Genomic DNA, 19813 nt, shown 5'->3' on the forward strand with positions numbered 1-19813 from the left:
GGCTCTGAGAGAAGCATCTGGAGTTCAGGAACAGGGCGCGCAGACCCTGCGATGGGACTGGGGCACGGATCGTCTGGTCAGAGAAAGTAAGAAAGGGGCTGAAGAGAAGCACGAGCCAAAGAAAGTCCAATACTAACACGGCCGACTGACTGGAATTCACGGACGCTAGAGCTGATTTAAAATAGAAGCCTTTATTCTTCCGGCGAGACACATATTTTTGAGATAAGAACAGACTGAATTTCGTAAAATGGAAATTATACGCCAGGGAACATTAACCGCAAATTTCTTGGGACACTTTTAGTAACCATACTGGACAACGTAGACATTAAGGGGAAAAACACTACCAATGGGATATTCCATGATACCCACCCCAAGACATATCATATTCAAAGTGCAAAGATATGGAAAAAAGCCAGATTTAAAAACCAATACCTAAACCAATACACCTTATCTATAGAAAATCAAAGAATTGCACCAAACGCGGGCTCTGAAAGCATGCTAGCAAGAAGTGGAGTGGAATATTTACAATGTTGAAAGAAGAAAAAACCCATTTACCCGGAATTCCCCATATACTGAAATGACTCCTTTAAAGTGAGATGAAACGTATTTTCCCAAGCAAAAACAAGGACTTCGTCAGCAGACCTACTTTGTAAGAAATGCTCGAAGAAAATCTTCCGGCAGAAATAAACGATACAGGGGCGCCTCGGTGCCTTGGTTGGTTAAGTCTGGAGCTGGGATCGAGCCCCGCGCGGGGTCCTCGCTCAGTGGGGACCCTGCTTCCCCCCCGGCCCTCCCTCCGCTGCGGTCTCTCTCTGACAAATAAATACATACAATCTTAACAAAATAAATAAGGCCACGTGGGTAGAAGCTGTCATCTAGGAAGTGCGTCGGAGAAGAAACCAAGGCAAATGGGTTAAGGTCAGACAGGCCCGGGTTAGGGTCAGACAGGCCCGGGTTAGGGTCAGACAGGCCCGGGGCTACCCGAAAGCTCAAGAGGAAAAGCTGGGGAGGAGGCGTCCGTAGGGAACTTTGAACATGTCCAGCGGTTTCAAATCGCGCAAAAAGCTTGAACCAACGTTTCTCCGGGAAGATGCATCGAGAGCCAACCCAGGAGCGCATCGCGGGTCGCCGGGGAAGCGCGACCCAAACCGCCGCGGGGGTCCACGACCTCCCCCGCAGCAAGACCGCGCGCGCGGCGAGCGGGAAAGGGAGAGCCGAGGGGCCGCCGCCGTGGGGCCCAGCGCGGCCGGGAGCCCTCGGTGGGGTGGGGGGGGGGACCCTGTCGCCCCGGAGCGCACGCGGGACCCCAGCCGGCCCGACTCAGGCCGCGGCTGGCACGGACCCCGCGGGACAGGCGCACACAGACGGCGGCTACTGCGTGCTCTCGCTCCCTGGAGGTGCCCGGAGCGCGTGCAGCGGCCCCGCGGGGTTACGCAGCGGGTAGGTGTTCCCGGAGCTGGTGACAGTTTTGCAACTAGGAGTGGCCGTGGCACGACATGGTGAAGGCACTGAACGGTCATCGCCCTTAGGTGAACGTCGTCTCAGCTTAAAAACGGAAAAAAATAGACAAAATCCGACATATTCCGGGGATTCCGGAAGCCAAGCGCGCACGTGGGGCGGTGCTCACGCCCAGGAGAGCCCCCGCAGGCCCCAGCGCGGCCCAGGACAGAGGATCGCTGTGTCCGAAGTTTGGGAAATCTCTGTCCAAACGTGAGCTCTCCGCAGATTTCAGCAGGACGTCTGTGGCCGCAGGGGCCAAGCAAACCGACTGACCAGAAGTCCTTCAGAGAAGAGAACCGAGAGTGGCCACAGCAGAAGGGGCGGAGCAGTCCCGCCCGAAAGGGTGGACTCAGTTTCCCAAGTTGCTACCTTGTATTGTTTTAGAAGTGCAATTATTGTGAAAAATAAAAAAATAATAAAAGTCTAATTTTCTTTTCTTTATTTATTTAGAAATTTTTATTTTATTTATTTGAAGATTTTATTTATTTATTTGACAGAGATCATAAGTAGGCAGAGAGGCAGGCAGAGAGAGGAGGAAGCTGGCTCCCCGCTGAGCAGAGAGCCCGATGCGGGACTCGATCCCACGACCCTGAGATCATGACCTGAGCCGAAGGCAGCGGCTTAACCCACTGAGCCACCCAGGCGCCCCTGATTCCCTTTTTTGGTGTTTGTTGATGGCTTCAAGCCTCACCCTTGGCCTCCCTTTCTGTCCTCCATCACAATGACAAGAAAGCCTGGCTGCTGTCTCCTCTGGCGCTGGAGAGGAGTCCAAACCACCCGTGGCAAATCGCGGCCCGGCCCCAGTTGCTGAGCCACCGGAAAAGCCTCGAGCAGGCTCCTTGCTCTGCCCCCTCAAGCCATTCGTGGACCTGCTGGGATCACCTTGCTCTCCCCATAACACATCATCGCGTCATCATGTGAGAAATACGCCTCACCTCAGCCTCTTGGAAGACTTGGGGGCTCGTCACCGTCAACACTGGGATCAGAAGTTTTGGAGAGGGTGGGGGGACATTCTCATCCTGTGGGGTGGTCTCACAGCAAGTACAACCCGACTGAACTAACAGAGGATCGCACATTCTTACGGGCACATGCCGTACTGTTCAGATGGGACACACGCGAGGCCGTAGAACAAGTCTCAATAAACGAAAACAGCTCGAAATCATACAAAATGTTTTATCTGACCACAATGAAATACAGTTAGAATTCTGTAACAGAATTAAAGCAGTTGGGCCACCTGGGGGGCTCAGTGGGTTAAAGCCTCTGCCCTCGGCTCAGGTCATGATCTTAGGGTCCTGGGATCGAGCCCCGCATCAGACTCCTTGCTCAACAGGGAGCCTGCTTCTCTCTCTGCCTCTGACTGCTTGTGCGCACTCTCTCTCTGACAAATGAATAAATAAATAAAATCTTAAAAAAAAAAAAAGAAGTAAAGCAGGGAAATTCCCTGCATAAGCAGAAAAACAAAGAATAAATCACAAGATGGACAAAAAGAGCTTTGAGATGAATGAAAATAAACCCAAACATATGAGCATTTTGGGAAGCAGGCAAACAGCTCTCGGAGGGAACTCCTTCTGGCAGACACTCCTACACGAAGAGGAGAAGTAGGACCAGGGCCAGGCCTTTCCCTGTGGGAACAGAGAAAACAAGGACCAAACTAAAATGAAGGCCGGAGGAAGGAAATGGTGACATTTAGGTGCGACCAGAATCGACGAACCAAAAGTGGGTTCATGACAACACCAGCAGAACAGACAACCCTTCAGCTAGACGGACTAAGAAAAAAGTCTCCGATTTCTAAAGTCAGACATGAAAGTGGGGACACTACCACCGACTTCCAGCAATAGCAGGACTAGGGGAGTGCGGTGGGCTGCGGCACAGCAACGGGTCGGAAGAGCCGGATGAAGGAGTCAGCGCGCACCATCTCCAGACGGGTTCAAGGGGACACAGAGGGCACAAATACAGGAAAAGACAAATGACCCAGTTCAGAATGGCCAAGGGTTGGGTTAGACACTTCTCCAGGGAAAACATTCAAGGCCGGGAGCACACAGAAGAAGAGGCAGGGTCTCCTAAGTCACGGGCCAACGCCAGCCAACACGACAGTGAGACGCCCCTCTCCCCGAGACTGGATGCCTGAGTCTCTTTGTCTTTGACTTTCGACAGTCCATGACACCTCTACGTGCACATCTCTTGGACAGTCTGTGACGCGTCTACGTGCACATCTCTTTGGGGTCATTCCTTGAATTTGCGGAACTTCTTGGACATGTGGATTAGTGGGGATTTTTTCATCGATTTTGGTAAGCTTCTGCCCGTTCTTTCTTCACAAGCTCTTTCTGCGCTTTCTCTCGCCCGCACCCTGGGGCCCTCTCACCGTGTGGGACCGTGGCTGGCGTCCCACAGGCCTCTGAGGCCCGACGCGTCGTCCTCCGCTTGAGCCAGTTAGCAACCTCCGCGCTCGCTCGCTGACTCCTGACGGTCGGGCGTGTTCTCCACCCCGCAGCAAGTTCTCGCTTCATTTGCACGCTGCCCAACCTCAGAATCTCTACTGGATTCTTCTGAAAACGTTTTCTCTCTTTCCTCATAGTCTTGGTTTAGCAAAACACTACTCTCGTTTCCTTTTAACTTGTTCGATGTGTCTTTGGGGTTTCCCGATCCTATTTTAAATCTTCATCTAGCGTGTCTCTCCCCTCAAAGGCAGCTCTGCTGAACGTGTCCCTCTGTGTGTGGACTGTGTGTTTGTGACTCTTGGTCTGGAATTTTACTGGAAAACCGGACATTTTCAATCCCACGACCTGGCGGTGCTGGAAGCCAGGCCCCCGCCCGCCGGGCTTTGTTGCCCACTCTGGCTGCTGTTGCTGTTTGTTTAGGGAGGCTCCTGTGCCGGTTCTGGGAGGCCCTGTGTTCTGTGCTGGGCGTAGACTCTGAGTTTCCATTCAGTTACTTTTGTGGTGAGCTCCTGTGTGCACAGAGATTAAGGCTGGAACCAGCAAATCACCCAGCCTTTGCCAGGGGGTTTTGGGGATGGGAGACACACCTTCAAGACTCTGGTAATTTGCATGCCTGCTCTGGTTTTCACTTCCTGCTCATGCTGGGCTTCAAGGTCACCTTGATGGGAGAGATTGTCAAAATATCGATCTAGTCAGAAATACTTTGTTGGTATATGTATGTACACTAAAAAAATGTATAATCCTTAGGGAAGAGGATATTCTGAGAGAGACACTAAGCTGATATGCAAAAATATTAAAGAAACGACTGGCAACGACTCACGGATGAATGAGTGTAAGGAAAACCCAAGGCCCCAAGAGGAAATACCTCCGTCAGCTCCCTCCACACCTGCCCCACGCTCCAGCGGTCCCTAGTGCCGGTTGCGACCCAGGCCCTCACCCTGCAGAGGAGGTCAGTGCCTGGGGTGGCTCTGCCTTTCCCTCCCGCCTGTCCCTCCCCCGTCTCTGGCAGTTGCAGGAATAGCGGGGTCTTGGTCCGTCCCTGAGCTGTGGCTCCGGAAGGCAGCACAGCCTGGACTCCAGAATCACTCCAGCCCCCTTCCCCGGGGGCTGACAGACCCCACACCAGCAGGAACCCCCTGAGGGAGTCCTGACACAGGAAGGGGGGCTGAGGGGGTTCTGTGAGGCTTTCTCCAACCTGGGCCAGTTTCCACCTGTCTCGCTTGGGACAGACGAGAAATGAACCGACAGTGAGAGATAGCAGTCTCCTCGTGCAAGGCAGCCCTTCTGGAAATATCCGAGACGCTCACAGGGGGCCATGTCCAGCTCACAGAAAAAGCTCTTGATTTCCTAGATGAGGTCCATGACTCGCAGAAATTCTTGCCGGGTTCTGAAATTTAACCTGAAGATGAAGGCAGCGGCTAGAAAGCAGGGTAGGGTCGGGGCAGCCCCAGCCTCAGTCTCAGAATCTGAGGAGAGGAAGCAAGACCCTCTCCAGCGTGGTCCTGCCTGCGCTGAGCCCAGGATTCTGGAGCTCTGGGTCAGGAAGCTGTCAGCCCACAGGGAAATGCCTCTGAGAAGCTCTGGGGGCAGCCTTCCAGCATGAAAGCCCAGTCCCCAGGCAAACCTGTGATAATTGCATCAAATGACCCTGTAGAGGCTCTGGAAATGGCCCCCAAACCAAATAGCCGGTGAAGAGACCTCTACCGGGACCGGCTACGAACATGCAGAAAGAGGGGTCAGAGCTTGTGCGGCAGGAGCCAAGATCACACTCTGCCCCCACCTGGCCCCACCAGGTCCTCAGGGTTGAGTCCTCTCTGGACCGTAGGGCCGAACACAGGGCTCTCTCCCCCAGCGTCAGCCAGAGGGCTCTATCCCGCAGGAGCAGGACCTCATCACTTCTCGTCCTGCCTGGCTGCCTCCGGCTGAGCCCCCAGTGAGCGAAGTCGGAGACTGGGGCTCCCTGCTGCGCAGCTCCCAGTCGTGGAACAGAGGCTCTGCCTGGGGCTTGAAGCACTGGGCATGTAGGGACTCAGACTGTCCTTGCTTTGGGTCATGAGCTGGAGGCTCCTGAAGTCAAGGGAGGCAAGCGGCTTTCCCTCCACAGAGTGCTCAGCCCCTGGAGGGCAGGGGAGGCCCCTCAGAGAGAAGTTCCCTCCTGCAGCTCCAAAGAACCGGCTCAGAGGTTTTGCTGGGCAAAAGAAGCAGGCCACAAAGCAGATAGTTCCAATCTCTTCCCATAAAACTGGCTTCCTCTGCAATAGAACGGGACATTCAAGCCCAAGGTCAGTGTCAGAAACAGTGCAGCCATGGTGGAGGCCAGGCAGGGACCCAGGAAGACTCAGTCTCAGCTGTAGGTCAGCCCCTTTGTAGGAACGGACCGTGGAATAAGCAGTCTGAGTCCTCACGTCAGGAAAAACATAAAACGCTCCTTCCGCGCAGCCGGCACTGGACTGGCGCGTGTGCAGAGCACTCCGCCCAGGACGGCCCGGCTGAACCGCTTGAGGACCGGCGAGCAGTCAGGGGAGTCGGCGGGGTGCGGTCAGGAGGCCCTGCTGGCCTATGGGTACAGCAGAGTGACTGGGCCGAGGCCGCCACTGTGCCTCCCCGAGCGGGGGCCGTGGGGAGAATGAAAGAATCAGACCAGGCGCTCAGTACTGAGCCAGCAGACAGCAGCCCCCAGCCCGGAAAGGGGGACCTGGCATTGCTGCAGCATATGGTCTAAACTGTCCAGGTTCCAGCAGAAACGGAAGAGCAAGCCGAGAAACCATGGCCCGTTCTCCGGAGAGAAAGCAGCCCACAGGAATTGCACGTCAGAGTCAGATGTGGCCTCTCACAGGAAAAGACGCAGAACAGCCTAGGAGCATGGTCAGAGAGCTAGAGGAAAGCCTGCTCCAGGGCACGAAGGAGGCAAAGTTACACAAAGCCGAGGACATCAATAGAGAGATAGACATGGTTCTTCTTAAAAAATTATTTTATTAACATATAATGTATTCTTTGCCCCAGGGGTGCAGGTCTGTGAATCGTCAGGCTTACACACTTCACAGCACTCCCCATAGCACACGCCCTCCCCGTGTCCGTCCCCAGCTTCCCCTCCACACCCCTCCCCACAGCAACCCTGTTTGTGTTGTGAGATTAAGAGTTTCTTACGGTTTGTCTCCCTCCCGATCCCATCTTGTTTCATTTTTTCCTTCCCTACCCCCACAACCCCCCACCTGCCTCTCTGATTCCTCATATCAGGGAGATTATATGATAATTGTCTTTCTCTGATAGACTTATTTCGTTCAGCATAAAATCCTCTAGTTCCATCCACACCGTCGCAAATGGCAAGATTTCATTTCTGTTGATGGCTGCATAGTATTCTGTTATATATATATATATATATATACCACATCTTTATCCATTCATCTGTTGATGGACATCTAGATTCTTTCCATAGTTTGGCTATTGTAGACATGGCTGCTATAAACATTCGGGTGCACGTGACCCTACGGATCACTATGTTTGTATCTTTAGGGTAAATACCCAGTAGTGCGATTGCTGGGTCATAGGGTAGCTCTATTGTCAACTTTTTGAGGAATCTCCATGCTGTTTTCCAGAGTGGCTGCACCAGCTTGCATTCCCACCAACAGTGTAGGAGGGTTCCCCTTTCTCCGCATCCTCGTCAGCATCTGTCATTTCCTGACTTGTTAATTTTAGCCATTCTGACTGGTGTGAGGTGGTATCTCATTGTGGTTTTGATTTGTATTTTCCTGATGCCGAGTGATATGGAGCACTTTTTCATGTGTCTGTTGGCCATCTGGATGTCTTCCTTGCAGAAATGTCTGTTCATGTCCTCTGCCCATTTCTTGATTGGATTATTTGTTCTTTGGGTGTTGAGTTCGATAAGCTCTTTATAGATTTTGGATACTAGCCCTTATCTGATATGTCGATTGCAAATATCTTTTCCCATTATGTCAGTTGTCTTTTGGTTTTGACCAAAAGACAACGTTGCTGTGCAAAACCTTTTGATCTTGATGAAGTCCCAATAGTTCATTTTTGTATAGTTCCCTTGCCCTTGGCGATGTTTCTAGGAAGAAGTTGCAGCGGCTGAGGTCAAAGAGGTTGCTGCCTGTGTTCTCCTCACAGATTTTGATGAATTCCTTTCTCACATTTAGGTCTTGCATCCAATTTGAGTCTATTTTCGTGTGTGGTGTAAGGAAATGGTCCAGTTTCATTTTTCTGCATGTGGCTGTCCAATTTTCCCAACACCATTTATTGAAGAGGCTGTCTTTTTTCCATTGGACATTCTTTCCTGCTTTGTCGAAGATTAGTTGACCATAGAGTTGAGGGTCCAGTTCTGGGCTCTCTATTCCATTCCAATAGTCTGTGTGTCTGTTTTTGTGCCAGTACCATACTGGAGATAGACATTATTCTTATAAAGAGGAAAAATCAATCAAAGGAAAGGATAGTCACTGAAATCTAACAGTTCAACACAAAAGGTCTGGTCTCCAGCCCTACACCTAAGGAGCCTGGAGATTTTCACTCCCGGCTTGGCAACAGGAGAGCAGGTGCAGAAATTGAAAATGGAGAACTCGTCTTGGCTCCCTCCGAGAAGGCACAGGGTGAAGAGCCCCACACCAGAGAAACGGGTGAGAAGAGGGGCTTGCAAACCAGGAGCCCCCGAAGGCACTGATTCTCTGGGGGAGACTTCGGGAGACCAAGTCCAGGGATAAAACTTCCATAGCTCAAGGGAGACCCACCGTGTTCTCGGAGTGAGGAACAGAGGAAAATGCCCTCCTGCTTCTGGCAGGAGAGGGAGCGCCAGTGCTCTGAAATACGCCTGGAGCGTTCTGTCTTCCTGAGCAAAGACACGGCCTCGGGAAGAGCCCAGCCACTGTGGGGGATGGAGAGACCCTGCCCAGCCCTGTTGGCCTTCCCATCCACCCTAAGCCAGGAAAGAAAGGTCGCCGGCCGGGGCAGGGGGGCTGGTGAAGGGCTAAGGCCTCACCCTGGCGTGACAGACCCCCACAGCAGGCCATGGGCACAGCGCATCCTGCTGAGACCAGGACACTGGAACAGAGCGAGCGAGGCCCACAGCCTGACGGGGACGTGCCCACACTGGAACCCTGGAGCTGCAGCCACTCCGAAGTGGCCACGCAGCCTGTGGGGAAAACACCGGGACTGTTCCGCAGATAGAGAAATAGGTGCTGAGTGGGGGATGGGCACAACGTAACTCAGAGCGGCCAAGTAGTGGAGACAGTTAAGTGTCCAGCAAGTCACTACTGGGTGAGAAAGGTCTTCTACCCACAGGACGGAGCATCATGTGGCTGTAAGACGGAAAGAAGTACGGACAGACGCTAAGACAAAATTAGTGAAAACATCAGTCGAAAACATTATTCGACGGGAAAGCAGCCTCTCCCAGAGCGTGCGACAGAAAGAGAGAAATGCAGAGAGATTCCAACAGATAAAGGGAATGCCGGACACAGGGGACCAGGAGATGGGGAGTGAGTCAGTGATCCGGATGGGGCTTATTTTTGGTTATAAAAATGATCTGCAACTAAATAGTAGTTATGGCTGTCGCACACCAAGTGTGTCTCTGCTGACACACTGTGAAATGGATAAAACGGCAAACTCTGTTTTGCACGTTACATGGGTTAAAAAGCCAAGTTCTATAAAATATGACTTCCATCAGTTACAGTAAAAGAAAGTGAAGATTAAGCAGCACACAGCCCTTTGTGCCACCCTGCGCTGGTGGAAACTGATACCCCGTGGTTGGTCCACCTAGTGCCAGCCAAGTCACCAATTACAAAACACCAGGAAAAAGAAACTTCTGAGAAGCCAAAAACCTGCCCTCGGTGGGGAGGGCCCCTGAGCACTGTCCCCGCATCAGACTCACCCACTCGGTCTCTGCATCAGGAGCCCACTTCCCCGCTCTGCGTCAGCCGGGACACAGCTGCTCCTTTCAGAGCCGGAGATGGTCAAGGAGAACACGGTGGACATCCTGGGCCCCCCCCAGAGCTCGGCTCCCGTGACCACCACCGTGATCGACATCCGTGGTGAGACAGCCGTGCCCGACCACATCGTCTGGTCCCTGTTCAACACCATCTTCTTGAACTGGTGCTGCCTGGGCTTCATGGCCTTTGCCTACTCTGTGAAGGTGCGTGTGCGGGTTGGGGACGCTGGGGGGCTCTCCCAGGAGGTTTAGGAGCAGTGAGCCCACGGGGGTCTGCCTGGCCAGAGGGCGCGCAGGGTGTGGGAAGCCCGAGGGTGTGCGTGTGTGTACCAGTGTGAGTGTGTGCGTGTGTGCGTGGGATCGCTCCCAGGGAGAGCCCAGGCTGAGGCTGCACAGGCAGGGTCGGCCCATGTCCCCACTGTCCCCAAGAAGTTCTCCCTCCCAGCCCAAGTGGGGATACTCCAACCTCACACTGGATTCAGACCTCAAGTCTGGTGCAAAAGAAGCAAAAGGTACTCAAAGTCTGCTCCCCTGTGATGGCACGTGAGGCCAGGGAAGGAGCCGAAGCAGAGGGAGGACAAGCCCTGGGGTCCCCTGAGAGGCTGAGAGGCTGAGGAAGGAGACGGAGGCCCCAGGAGGGAGGGGCCCACGGCGGCAGTGAGGGGGTCCTGCTCAGGCTCTGGGGAATGGGAGGGTGAAGGGCAAGTGGACCCTGCTGCTCTGGGCAGGGACCACCCCGGGGTGGGGGAGGAGGCACCCGAGGACCCTGTCCTGACCCCACCCTCCATCTCTCCCCCGCAGTCCAGGGACCGGAAGATGGTGGGTGATGTGATTGGGGCCCAGACTTATGCCTCCACCGCCAAGTGCCTGAACATCTGTGCCCTGGTCCTGGGCCTCCTGCTGACCACTGTATCTGTTGTTTTTCTGGTGATTGCCTATACTACAGCCTACAGTATGATTTTAAAGGTTATGAAGGAGAGTGGTGGCTACCATTAAGAGCTCATGGCCAAGGACCCCATCATCCACCACGCGCTGCTGGCCCTGCTCCGGGGCCTCTGGCCCTGCCCCTTAGCGCCCAACCCTTTGCACTGTGTTTGCAGACCCGCCTGGCTACAGCTGAGTTCAATAAAGTGCACTTGCGTGTGATGGTGCTGTGACGTCTCCTGGGGGTGGGGGGTGCTGCCCGAGTCCCTAGCCTGCCCCGAGACTCAGCCCATCTCCCCACACCCTGCTCAGCTGTGGGGCTCTGAGGGGCCAGGGCCTGTCCTCAGGTTGTGCTGGTTTCCGGCCCCCTGCTGGGAACGAGAGCGGGACCAGGGCCCTAGGATGGGGGTCCCTGACCCAAGGACGTCCCGTGTCCAGAACACCCTTGGTCCCAAGGGTGGGGCTCCCTGATACTCAGGGGTGCGGGCACACTGGTGCTAGGGGGAGTGGGCAGCTCAGGGCCTGGGGGGAGGACCCAGGATCCTGTCTCTGTGGGTGCGGCTGGTGGAGACCCACACCTCCCAGCCCCTCCGGCGGATCCAGACAGGGCCACCTCGTGCAGCTGCCTCCTCCTGCCCACCAGCTCTGTCCTTGCTCCCCTGGGGGCAGGGACAGCCCTCGAGTGGCCTGGGGGGGGGACAGAGCTCTGGGCTGTGGACTGACTGCAGAAGCCAGTCGTCAGACCTGGCGGCTGAGCCCCAGGGACAGAAAGCCTGAGCGGAAGGCCTCAGTCCCTCCACCCGACCTGGCCGGGCCCTGCAGGGTGGAGCAGCTGCCCAGGGCCCTGGGGAGGGTCTCCCCGCCACCAGGGACCCTTGGGCATTGGGTGGGAGCTTTCGTTGGAGGCTGCCTGTGGGGGGTGGGGGCCATCCTCTGCCCTGTGCAGGAGGAGCTGGCCCCAGGCGGGTGTTCCTGTCTGAGGCCCCACAGGGGGTGGGTGGGGGACCTACTCCCACAGTCACCCTGGAGAGGCTGGAGAAGCCCGGACAGCCACAGGCGGGTGTCAGGGTGAAAACCCCTTCTCCAGGAGCACCTTGCCCTCTGGGGCAGCCAAGCTTGCCGGGGTCCCAGCAGTGGGGCCAGGCCAGTCCCAGGGCTCCCTTTGAAGTCAGCAGCTCTTCATGCTTCCTCTCTCTCCCTCCCTCTGTCTACCCTCCCCGATCCCCCCTCCCCCCCCTTCCTTGTACAGCAAGTGCCTGACTAATCAGAGGCCCCATTTCAGGGTCAGCCATCTCAAGGAAGCAGATTGCCAGCCTCATGCTCAGATAAAGTGGACACATGGGAAAGATCTTGGTAGATTTTGTACTGTTTGGGCCCAGATTTCCTGCTGTTCTATTCTGAGCTTCCTGGGGTGTCAGGTGCTCCTTTAGTCCAGCTTCCCACCCCTTCCACCCCCTCCCCTCCGTCCAACCCCCTCCTAGTTCGTGGCCACAACTGTGCTGTGTAGTTTCCAGTCTCTGATTTAAAAGTGTTCTCAGGTTTGCTGGTCGTTATAGCTGAAGGGCTTCTTGTGATCACAGTAAGAACCACCAGGGCGGGTCAACCACAACACCAGTTATTAATAAGCTGAGACTGTAGGAAACTGTTAAAACAGTGGGGACAGTCCCAGGCTGAAAAAGACCCCATGGCCCACCCACATCCCTAAATAGGGAAGTGGGGTAGCTACCCAGGCCCAGTTAGAGTGTCTGGGCCAGGACGCTCCTCTAGCTGGCCCTATTGTAACCGGACACTCAGGCATTGGTCCGCCCTCTGGGAGCCTGGCCAGTTCCCAACTTTGGAAACTGCAGGAAATAGAAACTTTGGAGAAATGGAAACTACAGGGGAAAGGGAAGGCCCAGATCACAGTATAACACCCGCGTCCGCACCATGAGCCACAACGCCCAGCCCTTCTTCCCTGATACCCACGCCGGCGTCCCCCCGACCTACGAGATGCTCAAGGAGGAGCACGAGGTGGCTGTGCTCGGGCCCCCCCAGAGCTCGGCTCCCGTGACCACCACCGTGATCAATATCCGTGGTGAGACAGCCGTGCCCGACCACATCGTCTGGTCCCTGTTCAACACCATCTTCTTGAACTGGTGCTGCCTGGGTTTCGTGGCCTTTGCCTACTCTGTGAAGGTGCGTCTGCAGTGGGGGGCTCTCCCGGGAGGTGCAGGAGCAGTGAGCCCACGGGGGTCTGCCTGGCCAGAGGGCGTGCACGTGTGTGCGCGCTGGTGCGTGCGGGTACAGGACTGTGTGTGTATGTGTGCGTGTGACTGACTGTACGATGTGAGCGAGTGTGTGCACGTGCGTGTGTTTGCAGTGAGGCTGCAGGAGGGGGCCTGGGGATGGCCATGAGCAGCCTTTGTCCCCAGGATTCCAAGGACTTCCCCTTGGACCTACTGACCAGTGCTGGAAGTCACAGCCCTGGGAGCACCAGAGGCTCTAAGGCTCTCCCAGAAAGAACAAAGGAGCTCACAGGAAACCGCCCCCACCCATGGCCTGGGGAGTGAGGCCAGGGAAGGAGCCAAAGCAGAGGGAGGACAAGCCCTGGGGTCCCCTGAGAGGCTGAGAGGCTGAGGAAGGAGACGGAGGCCCCAGGAGGGAGGGGCCCACGGCAGCAGTGAGGGGGTCCTGCTCAGGCTCTGGGGAATGGGAGGGTGAAGGGCAAGTGGACCCTGCTGCTCTGGGCAGGGACCACCCCGGGGTGGGGGAGGAGGCACCCGAGGACCCTGTCCTGACCCCACCCTCCATCTCTCCCCCGCAGTCCAGGGACCGGAAGATGGTGGGTGATGTGATTGGGGCCCAGACTTATGCCTCCACCGCCAAGTGCCTGAACGTCTGTGCCCTGGTCCTGGGCCTCCTGCTGACCATCACGTTCATCATCCTTTTTGTCACTGGATCGCTGATGATTCCGCAGATGGTCAGACAGCATGGAGGCTACTAGGAGCTGCCCGTGGCCTGAGGCTCTCTCCCGGGTGGCAGCCTTTTCTGTCCCCTTCAGTCTACCGCTGCACTCAATAAAGCGCTTGTGTGGGACGCCTGGGTGGCTCAGTTGGTTAAGCAGCTGCCTTCGGCTCAGGTCACGATCCCAGGGTCCTGGGATCGAGTCCCACATTGGGCTCCTTGCTCGGCAGAGAGCCTGCTTCTCCCTCTGCCTCTGTCTGCCTGTGCTCGCTCGCCTGTGCTCGCTCGCTCTCTCTCCCTCTGTCTCTGACAAATAAATAAAATCTTAAAAAAAAAAAAAAAAGCGCTTGTGTGTGGGGTGCGGTATTTTCACAGATTCCCCATCCTGCCTCTGAGAGCATGTGCCCCACTGCCCCCTGTACTCTGCCCTGTGTTACGTGTAGGGCGGGTGGGCTCGGGCTGAGGCCTGGCCTGTATCTGGCCGCCAGCTGCGGCAACACATGACCTTTAGGTCACTTCCCAGAGGTCCGCTGTCCTGTGGACCCACTGTGCCCCAGGAGCGGTCCCCATCAACCCCTCCCGTGTACACACCCAGAGTGAAGCCGCCCCGGGGCTGTGCGGGGCCGCCCCAGCGCTGCGGGGGCCCAAGTCCTGACTGGCTGCCCTCCGCAGGGTCTGGGGGTGCCCCTCCCACCGCGGCTCACCCCCCGCCACCGAGATGTCCCTGATCGGGGAGGGAGGTGGGCGCTTCTCCCGCGCGCCGGGACTGGCCGCGGGCTGTGCCCTGAGCACGGGTGACTTCGGGCTCCTGCGGTGGACGGGGTCCAGGCTTCTCCGGGCTTCACTCCACCCCGGCCGAGCTCGGCGCGGGTCGCAGAATCCGGGCCGCGGAGCGCCTCTGCGACGGGAGGGGACGGTCTCGGCCGGGACGGGACGCGCACCCTCGGTCTGCGGGCGGCCTCCCTCCAGCCCCGATCCCCAGCTCCGCAGCCTGGCTCCCGCCGCCCCTGCAGCGCCCGGAGGCCTTCTCCGGGTCTGGAAACCCAGGGATTCGAGACGACTGGTGGACCCCGGGCTCAGCCCAGGATGTAAAGCTTTTTGTCCTGCCCCTGCGGCCCCACGTCCCGCGCAGCGGCCGCCAGTCTCCCGCCGCGACGGCCTGCGCGCAGCCCCCGCCTCCGCGGTGGGACGGGGCGGCCGCGCCCGTCCGGGCCGGGCCAATGAGGGCGGAGCCCAGCCCAAGGAGACGAGAGCCCAGCCAGTGAGGGAGGGCCGAGCCCAGCCAATGGGAGCACAACTCAGCCCAGGAGAGCCCGTCACAGCTCAGCCAATGGCAGCACCACCCCGCCAAGGCCAGCACAGTTCAGCCAATGAGAGCCGAGCCCAACCGCGAAGCGCTGATCGCAATTCAACTAAAGAGAAGCCACTAGGCTTGGGGCTTCCAGTTCTCTCCAACGGACTTCTAGTTTGAGCCTCCCAACTCCACCCCCTGTACCTATAAAAGAGCTTGGCTCTTTTCTGGGGACTTATCTATGGTTGTGCCATAGCTTGTTTTTCTAGAATTGCAATTTTCTGCTATTCCCAGATAAACCCTTTTGAGGGTAAAATAACTAGCAGTTTTATTTTGAAGTTTAACAACCCAATTCCAATGCGTGGGGGACTGCCCAGAGAGTACTAAGCAAATGCTGGACGCCAGCAGTGTGGTCACTATCTACCCAGGGGTAATGTGAGATCCCACAGGTTAGGGTTCAGCTTTAGGAGACTGTCCTCTTTCCCCCACTTCCGGGCCAGGCACAAGTCGGGGCTGTCACCTGGGCTTCTGACCAAGTGGCTGTAAATCCGAGGTTCCTGTGACTTCTGGGTTCTAGTCATTCGTCAGAGCAGCTCACAGAACTCAGGGAAACATTTCACTTACTAGATCCCCAGCGGATTACAAAAGGATCCAAGTCAGGAACAGCCCGACAGACATGCCCAGGGTGAGGTCTGGGGAAACGTGCGTGGTCCTGCCGGGCAAACCCCTCTCCCCGGGTCTCCACGTGTTCCCCATCCCGAAGTTCTCAAAACCTTGTCCTTGGGGCTTTATGGAGGCTTCATTACTCAGCCACGGACTGGATAACTCATTGGCCTTTGGCGATGGAACCCGGTCTTCAGCCCCGCTGCCAACCCCAGAGGTCACAGGGTGGGCTGGAACCAGCCCTCTGATCCCTTGGTTGGCTCTCCTGGCAGCCAGCCCTCCTCCGTAGATGAGAGTCCCGAAGCCACCTCATTAACATAACAAGAGACACCTTTATCCCTTCAGAAATGCCAAGGGTTTTAGGGGTTGTGTGCCAGAAACCAGGATGGAGAAATATGTATTTCTTCATATAAATCACAATACCTCAACAGGCAAAACATCATCCTGGCCCCTCTTACTGGTAGGACATAATGGGTCCTAGGAATCATGGCAGGCCCAAGTCACACTCTCTGTGGGGGCCCTGGTTTTTGTCCTCCAAAATTTGTATCTTGAAATCTTAATGCCCAAAGTGTTGGTAGCAGGAAGTGGGGGCTTTGGGAGGTAATGGGGCCATGAGGCAGAGCCCTCATGTTGTTTCTGAGACCCACAGAACTCCCTCGCCCATGAGCACACACTGAGAAGTCAGCGGAAGGCCACCAGGATGAAGGTCTCACCAGAACCTGCCCACGCTGGCCCCCGATGGGACTTCCTGCTTCCAGACCTGTGGGAAATAATTTCTATTGTTTATGAGGCACCCAGTCTGTGGTGCTTTTTGAAACAACCACAGCTGAGGAAGACAGGAGGTTGGTGTAAGGTTTTATAGGCGAGATAAACACGACACCAGGTGAAGTGGGTGCAAGGCAAGGCTTATTAAAGGCTCTCTCCGGTGAAGTATCAGGGCTCAGGAGAAGGGGAGCCGGGAAAGTTGCACCGGGAGGAGGTGGGCCCCTCGGGCGAGGTTCCGCGACTCTGGAAAGCAGAGTGGGGGAAGTCGCCCTGGGAGGGAGTTGGCGGGGTCTTTGATCTGTCTCCTGCATAGGTATCGGGTTACCTATGGAGAGGTGACCTGGGCATACATCCTTTTGGTGGGAGAGTCAAGGGTTAAGTCAAGGGTTGGTGGGGGGATAGGCTGGAAGACGGCGAGACCCCCCAGCGGTCATTTCCATGCTCTTCCTGCACTCCGGGAGCCTCTGGCACTGCAGGTCATTTCTATCGTTCCTCCTGCACTCCCGGAGCCCGCCAACCCAACAGTTGGGGGACAGAAACCGGAGGTCTCTTGTGAGGTGGGGGAGCCCTTCTGTCAGTATATGAGCCGGGGTCCACAGTGAGGTCTGGCCCCTTGTTGTAAATGTCAGTGGCGCACGGGTGGCATTGACAGCCCAGGGCTTGCTGGGCCCTCCAGAGGGAGCCCAGAACAGAGCCCTGAGCTCATCCTTCCAAACCTCGGTGGACCGGGGAGGGCAACAGGAACCAGCCACGGAGGCTGAGAAGCAGCTGTCTGGCCGCGGCCAGGGCGGTGGGGCGCAAAGCAGAGCTCTGAGAGAGCTGGGGGCCGCACTCGACAGCGACAGCGGCGGTACCGCTGGTGCTAGGGTCCCCCCTCCTCCCCCGCTTAACCCCCTCCATGCCTCAGCCCCGCTTCCCTCCTGCTGGGGCCCCTGTCCTCCCACCAGCACAGGGGCAGGGGCATCTGGGATGCCAAGACTGGACGCTGGTGAGCCCAGGAGATGCTGGGATGGCCAAGCCCGAACTCTGGGTTCTGGGGACAGAGCCCAACCCTTGGGGGGGGGTGTCTGCAACCCTCCTCCGCAGCTGGGCGACACGTCCCCACCCGCAGCCCCGAGATGGCCCCTCCGACTCCTCTTGGCCGCCGGGCAGGGGCTCGGCTGGGGCTCCGGTGCGGGGGAGGGTTTCGCGCGGCGGGGGATGGGGGATGGGGGCTGGGGGGCGGCGGGGCGAGGCCCCGCTCTCGGCTGCGCAGAGCTGTAATTTGTCGTTATATTTAGCGGGCGGCGCCGGGCCGGGCTTCGGGAGGGGGCGGCGGGGCTATAAGCGGCCCGGGGCGCCGACCCTCAAAGCCGGAGCCCGAGCGAGGAGGAGACGGCGCTGGAACCCATGGACACGTCGTACCCCCGCGAGGACCCCCGGGCCCCGACGGCCCACAAGGCAGACGGCGCCGCCCACACGGCCCTCACCCTGGGGGCGCCCAGACCCCCACCTCGAGACCACTTGATCTGGTCGGTGTTCAGCACGCTCTACCTGAACCTGTGCTGCCTCGGCTTCCTGGCGCTGGCCTACTCCATCAAGGTGGGCCTGTGCGGGGTGGGGGCCTGGGGGTGGCTACTCCATCCAGGTGGTCAAGCAGGAGTCTCTCCGGAGGGGGTTGCTTTTCCAGAGGGCCCCAGAGGCTCCTGGGGGGAGGGGCTCTCCAGGGGGTGACTCCTGTGAGAAGGCCACTCCCTTAGCCAAGCAGTGGACAAGCTCTTTGCCTCATGAAGGCTTCTCCGTTGAGGCAGGGCTATGGTCCTGAGGGGGGGTCTAGTCCATCCAGAAGAGCACAGAGGTGGTCGGGGGCTACCCAAGGGGGTCTCTTTCATCAAACAGCTTTTCGCATGCTGGGGGCTCCTGCGACCAAAAGCCCTCCGGCTTCTCCTCAGGGTCCTCTGCATCCCAGGATTCTCCACCCACAGAGGGTCCTTGGAGGCTGAGGCTGGCCCAGGATGGCCTCTGGGTCCACAGGAGGAGTGGGAGGAGGCAGGGCCCCCAGGGCACATAGAGACCTGGCCCTGCCCCTGGTCCACAGGCCCGGGACCAGAAAGTGGCTGGAGACCTGGAGGCAGCCCGGCGTCTGGGGTCCAAAGCCAAGTGCTACAACATCCTGGCCATGATGTGGGCGCTGGTGCCACCGCTGCTGCTGCTGGCGCTGGTGGTGACAGGCGCGCTACACCTGTCGCGGCTGGCCAAGGACTCCGCTGCCTTCTTTAGCACCAAGTTCGATGACTCGGACTATGACTGACGGGCTGGGCCTTGTCTGCATCCTGCCTACGGACCCTGACCCCAGGACCAAATCCCAGGGCCCTGCTCTGGGGACTCTACCCTGACCCCCTGGAACCCTATCTCCACCATCTCATCCTGGGCACCTAATGCTGACCCCAAGGATCCCTTGTTTGGAACCCAGTGGCCTCAACTCCAGCCCTGATAGTCCCCGCTCCCCTACCTCCTTGTGCCCAGGCTGGACCCTCTCTCCTCAAACCAGACTCCTTCAGGCTTGGTTTCATAATTAAAAGCACCCGGTTCCAGAAACTGTCTCTTGGGCTTTTTGCTGGGGTGGGAGAGGGTTTCTTCCTGAGAGGAACCACCCCGGGGACCACGCAAACTAAATCCCCCGGACTACGCAGCCTGATGCTAGGGTGACTGGTTCTGTCTGCTGGGCCCTGCCCCGACTTGACTGCTGCCCTCACTTGGCGCTGGGAGGCTTGTGGCTTCTGGGGTGGGGATGCCTGCGTATTTTAGAATGAAGTCCGGGAACTCGGGCTTTTGATCTCTGCTGCCCTGCTGGGCACTGTGGTTCAGTGGCCTCTCTTCCAGCACATGTGTGCCCTTCCCTATCTGGGAGTGCGCTTGCGTTAAGCCGGAGCCCCAAAGGGGACATTGCTTGTCCTCACCCTGCATGTTTTTGTTGGTGGGTCAGGCGAGGGCCAGCCTCCTTCTCTGGGTCATTCTGTCTGTCCCTGTGAGGCCTGCATTCCTTTAGTTCTTGGTCCCCACCGTGGGCTCCCTCCCTCCTGGCACAGGGAGGCCGGACACAAAGACACACAAGCCCACAGTCGTGACCCTCGCACACACACACGGAGTTGGGCAGGGAGTGAACACGGCGGGGGGCACCTTCTGAGCATTCTTGGGGCACATGTCCTTGTACCCCCACCCCCTTTGTGCACCTTCTCCCCCTTCCTGGAAGCCGGCAGAGCCTGGCAAAGATGGGTTTTGCTTGAACACATGCACACACCCCGTGTGGCTGGGACCAAGTCCCTTAGGTCTCTCTGTGGCCGGCCCAATGACAGGGCAGGCTAATTGCAGGGGCCT

At 57.3% G+C, this 19813-nt stretch overlaps 2 protein-coding genes across 5 annotated transcripts; both read left to right on the forward strand.

Moving 5' to 3' along the window:
* The first annotated feature begins 9745 nt into the window (after positions 1 to 9745).
* On the forward strand, positions 9746 to 13894 carry LOC101676319 (interferon-induced transmembrane protein 3). 4 transcript variants are annotated; one of them, XM_045067244.1, is made up of 3 exons: positions 9746 to 10074; positions 10672 to 10743; positions 13670 to 13894. In XM_045067244.1, the coding sequence occupies exons 1-3, from the start codon at positions 9892 to 9894 to the stop codon at positions 13775 to 13777; spliced, it is 363 nt and encodes a 120-aa protein (XP_044923179.1). In that variant the 5' UTR covers positions 9746 to 9891; the 3' UTR covers positions 13778 to 13894. The 4 variants fall into 4 exon arrangements, with proteins under 4 accessions (XP_044923179.1, XP_044923184.1, XP_044923178.1 ...); XM_045067249.1 differs by lacking the exon at positions 10672 to 10743 and adding an exon at positions 12869 to 12969 and having other exon boundaries at positions 9746 to 9973; positions 13598 to 13894; XM_045067243.1 differs by lacking the exon at positions 13670 to 13894 and having other exon boundaries at positions 9753 to 10074; positions 10672 to 11016.
* A 2886-nt stretch (positions 13895 to 16780) lies between these two features.
* IFITM5 (interferon induced transmembrane protein 5) lies at positions 16781 to 19029 on the forward strand. The gene is made up of 2 exons (XM_004781053.3): positions 16781 to 18037; positions 18534 to 19029. Exons 1-2 carry the CDS (start codon positions 17846 to 17848, stop codon positions 18744 to 18746), a joined length of 405 nt encoding a protein of 134 aa, XP_004781110.1. The 5' UTR covers positions 16781 to 17845; the 3' UTR covers positions 18747 to 19029.
* The last annotated feature ends 784 nt before the right edge of the window (positions 19030 to 19813 follow it).

Source organism: Mustela putorius, unplaced genomic scaffold (assembly GCF_011764305.1).
Source record: "Mustela putorius furo isolate JIRA1106 unplaced genomic scaffold, ASM1176430v1.1 tig00000127_pilon_pilon_pilon, whole genome shotgun sequence".
Lineage (NCBI taxonomy): Eukaryota > Metazoa > Chordata > Mammalia > Carnivora > Mustelidae > Mustela > Mustela putorius.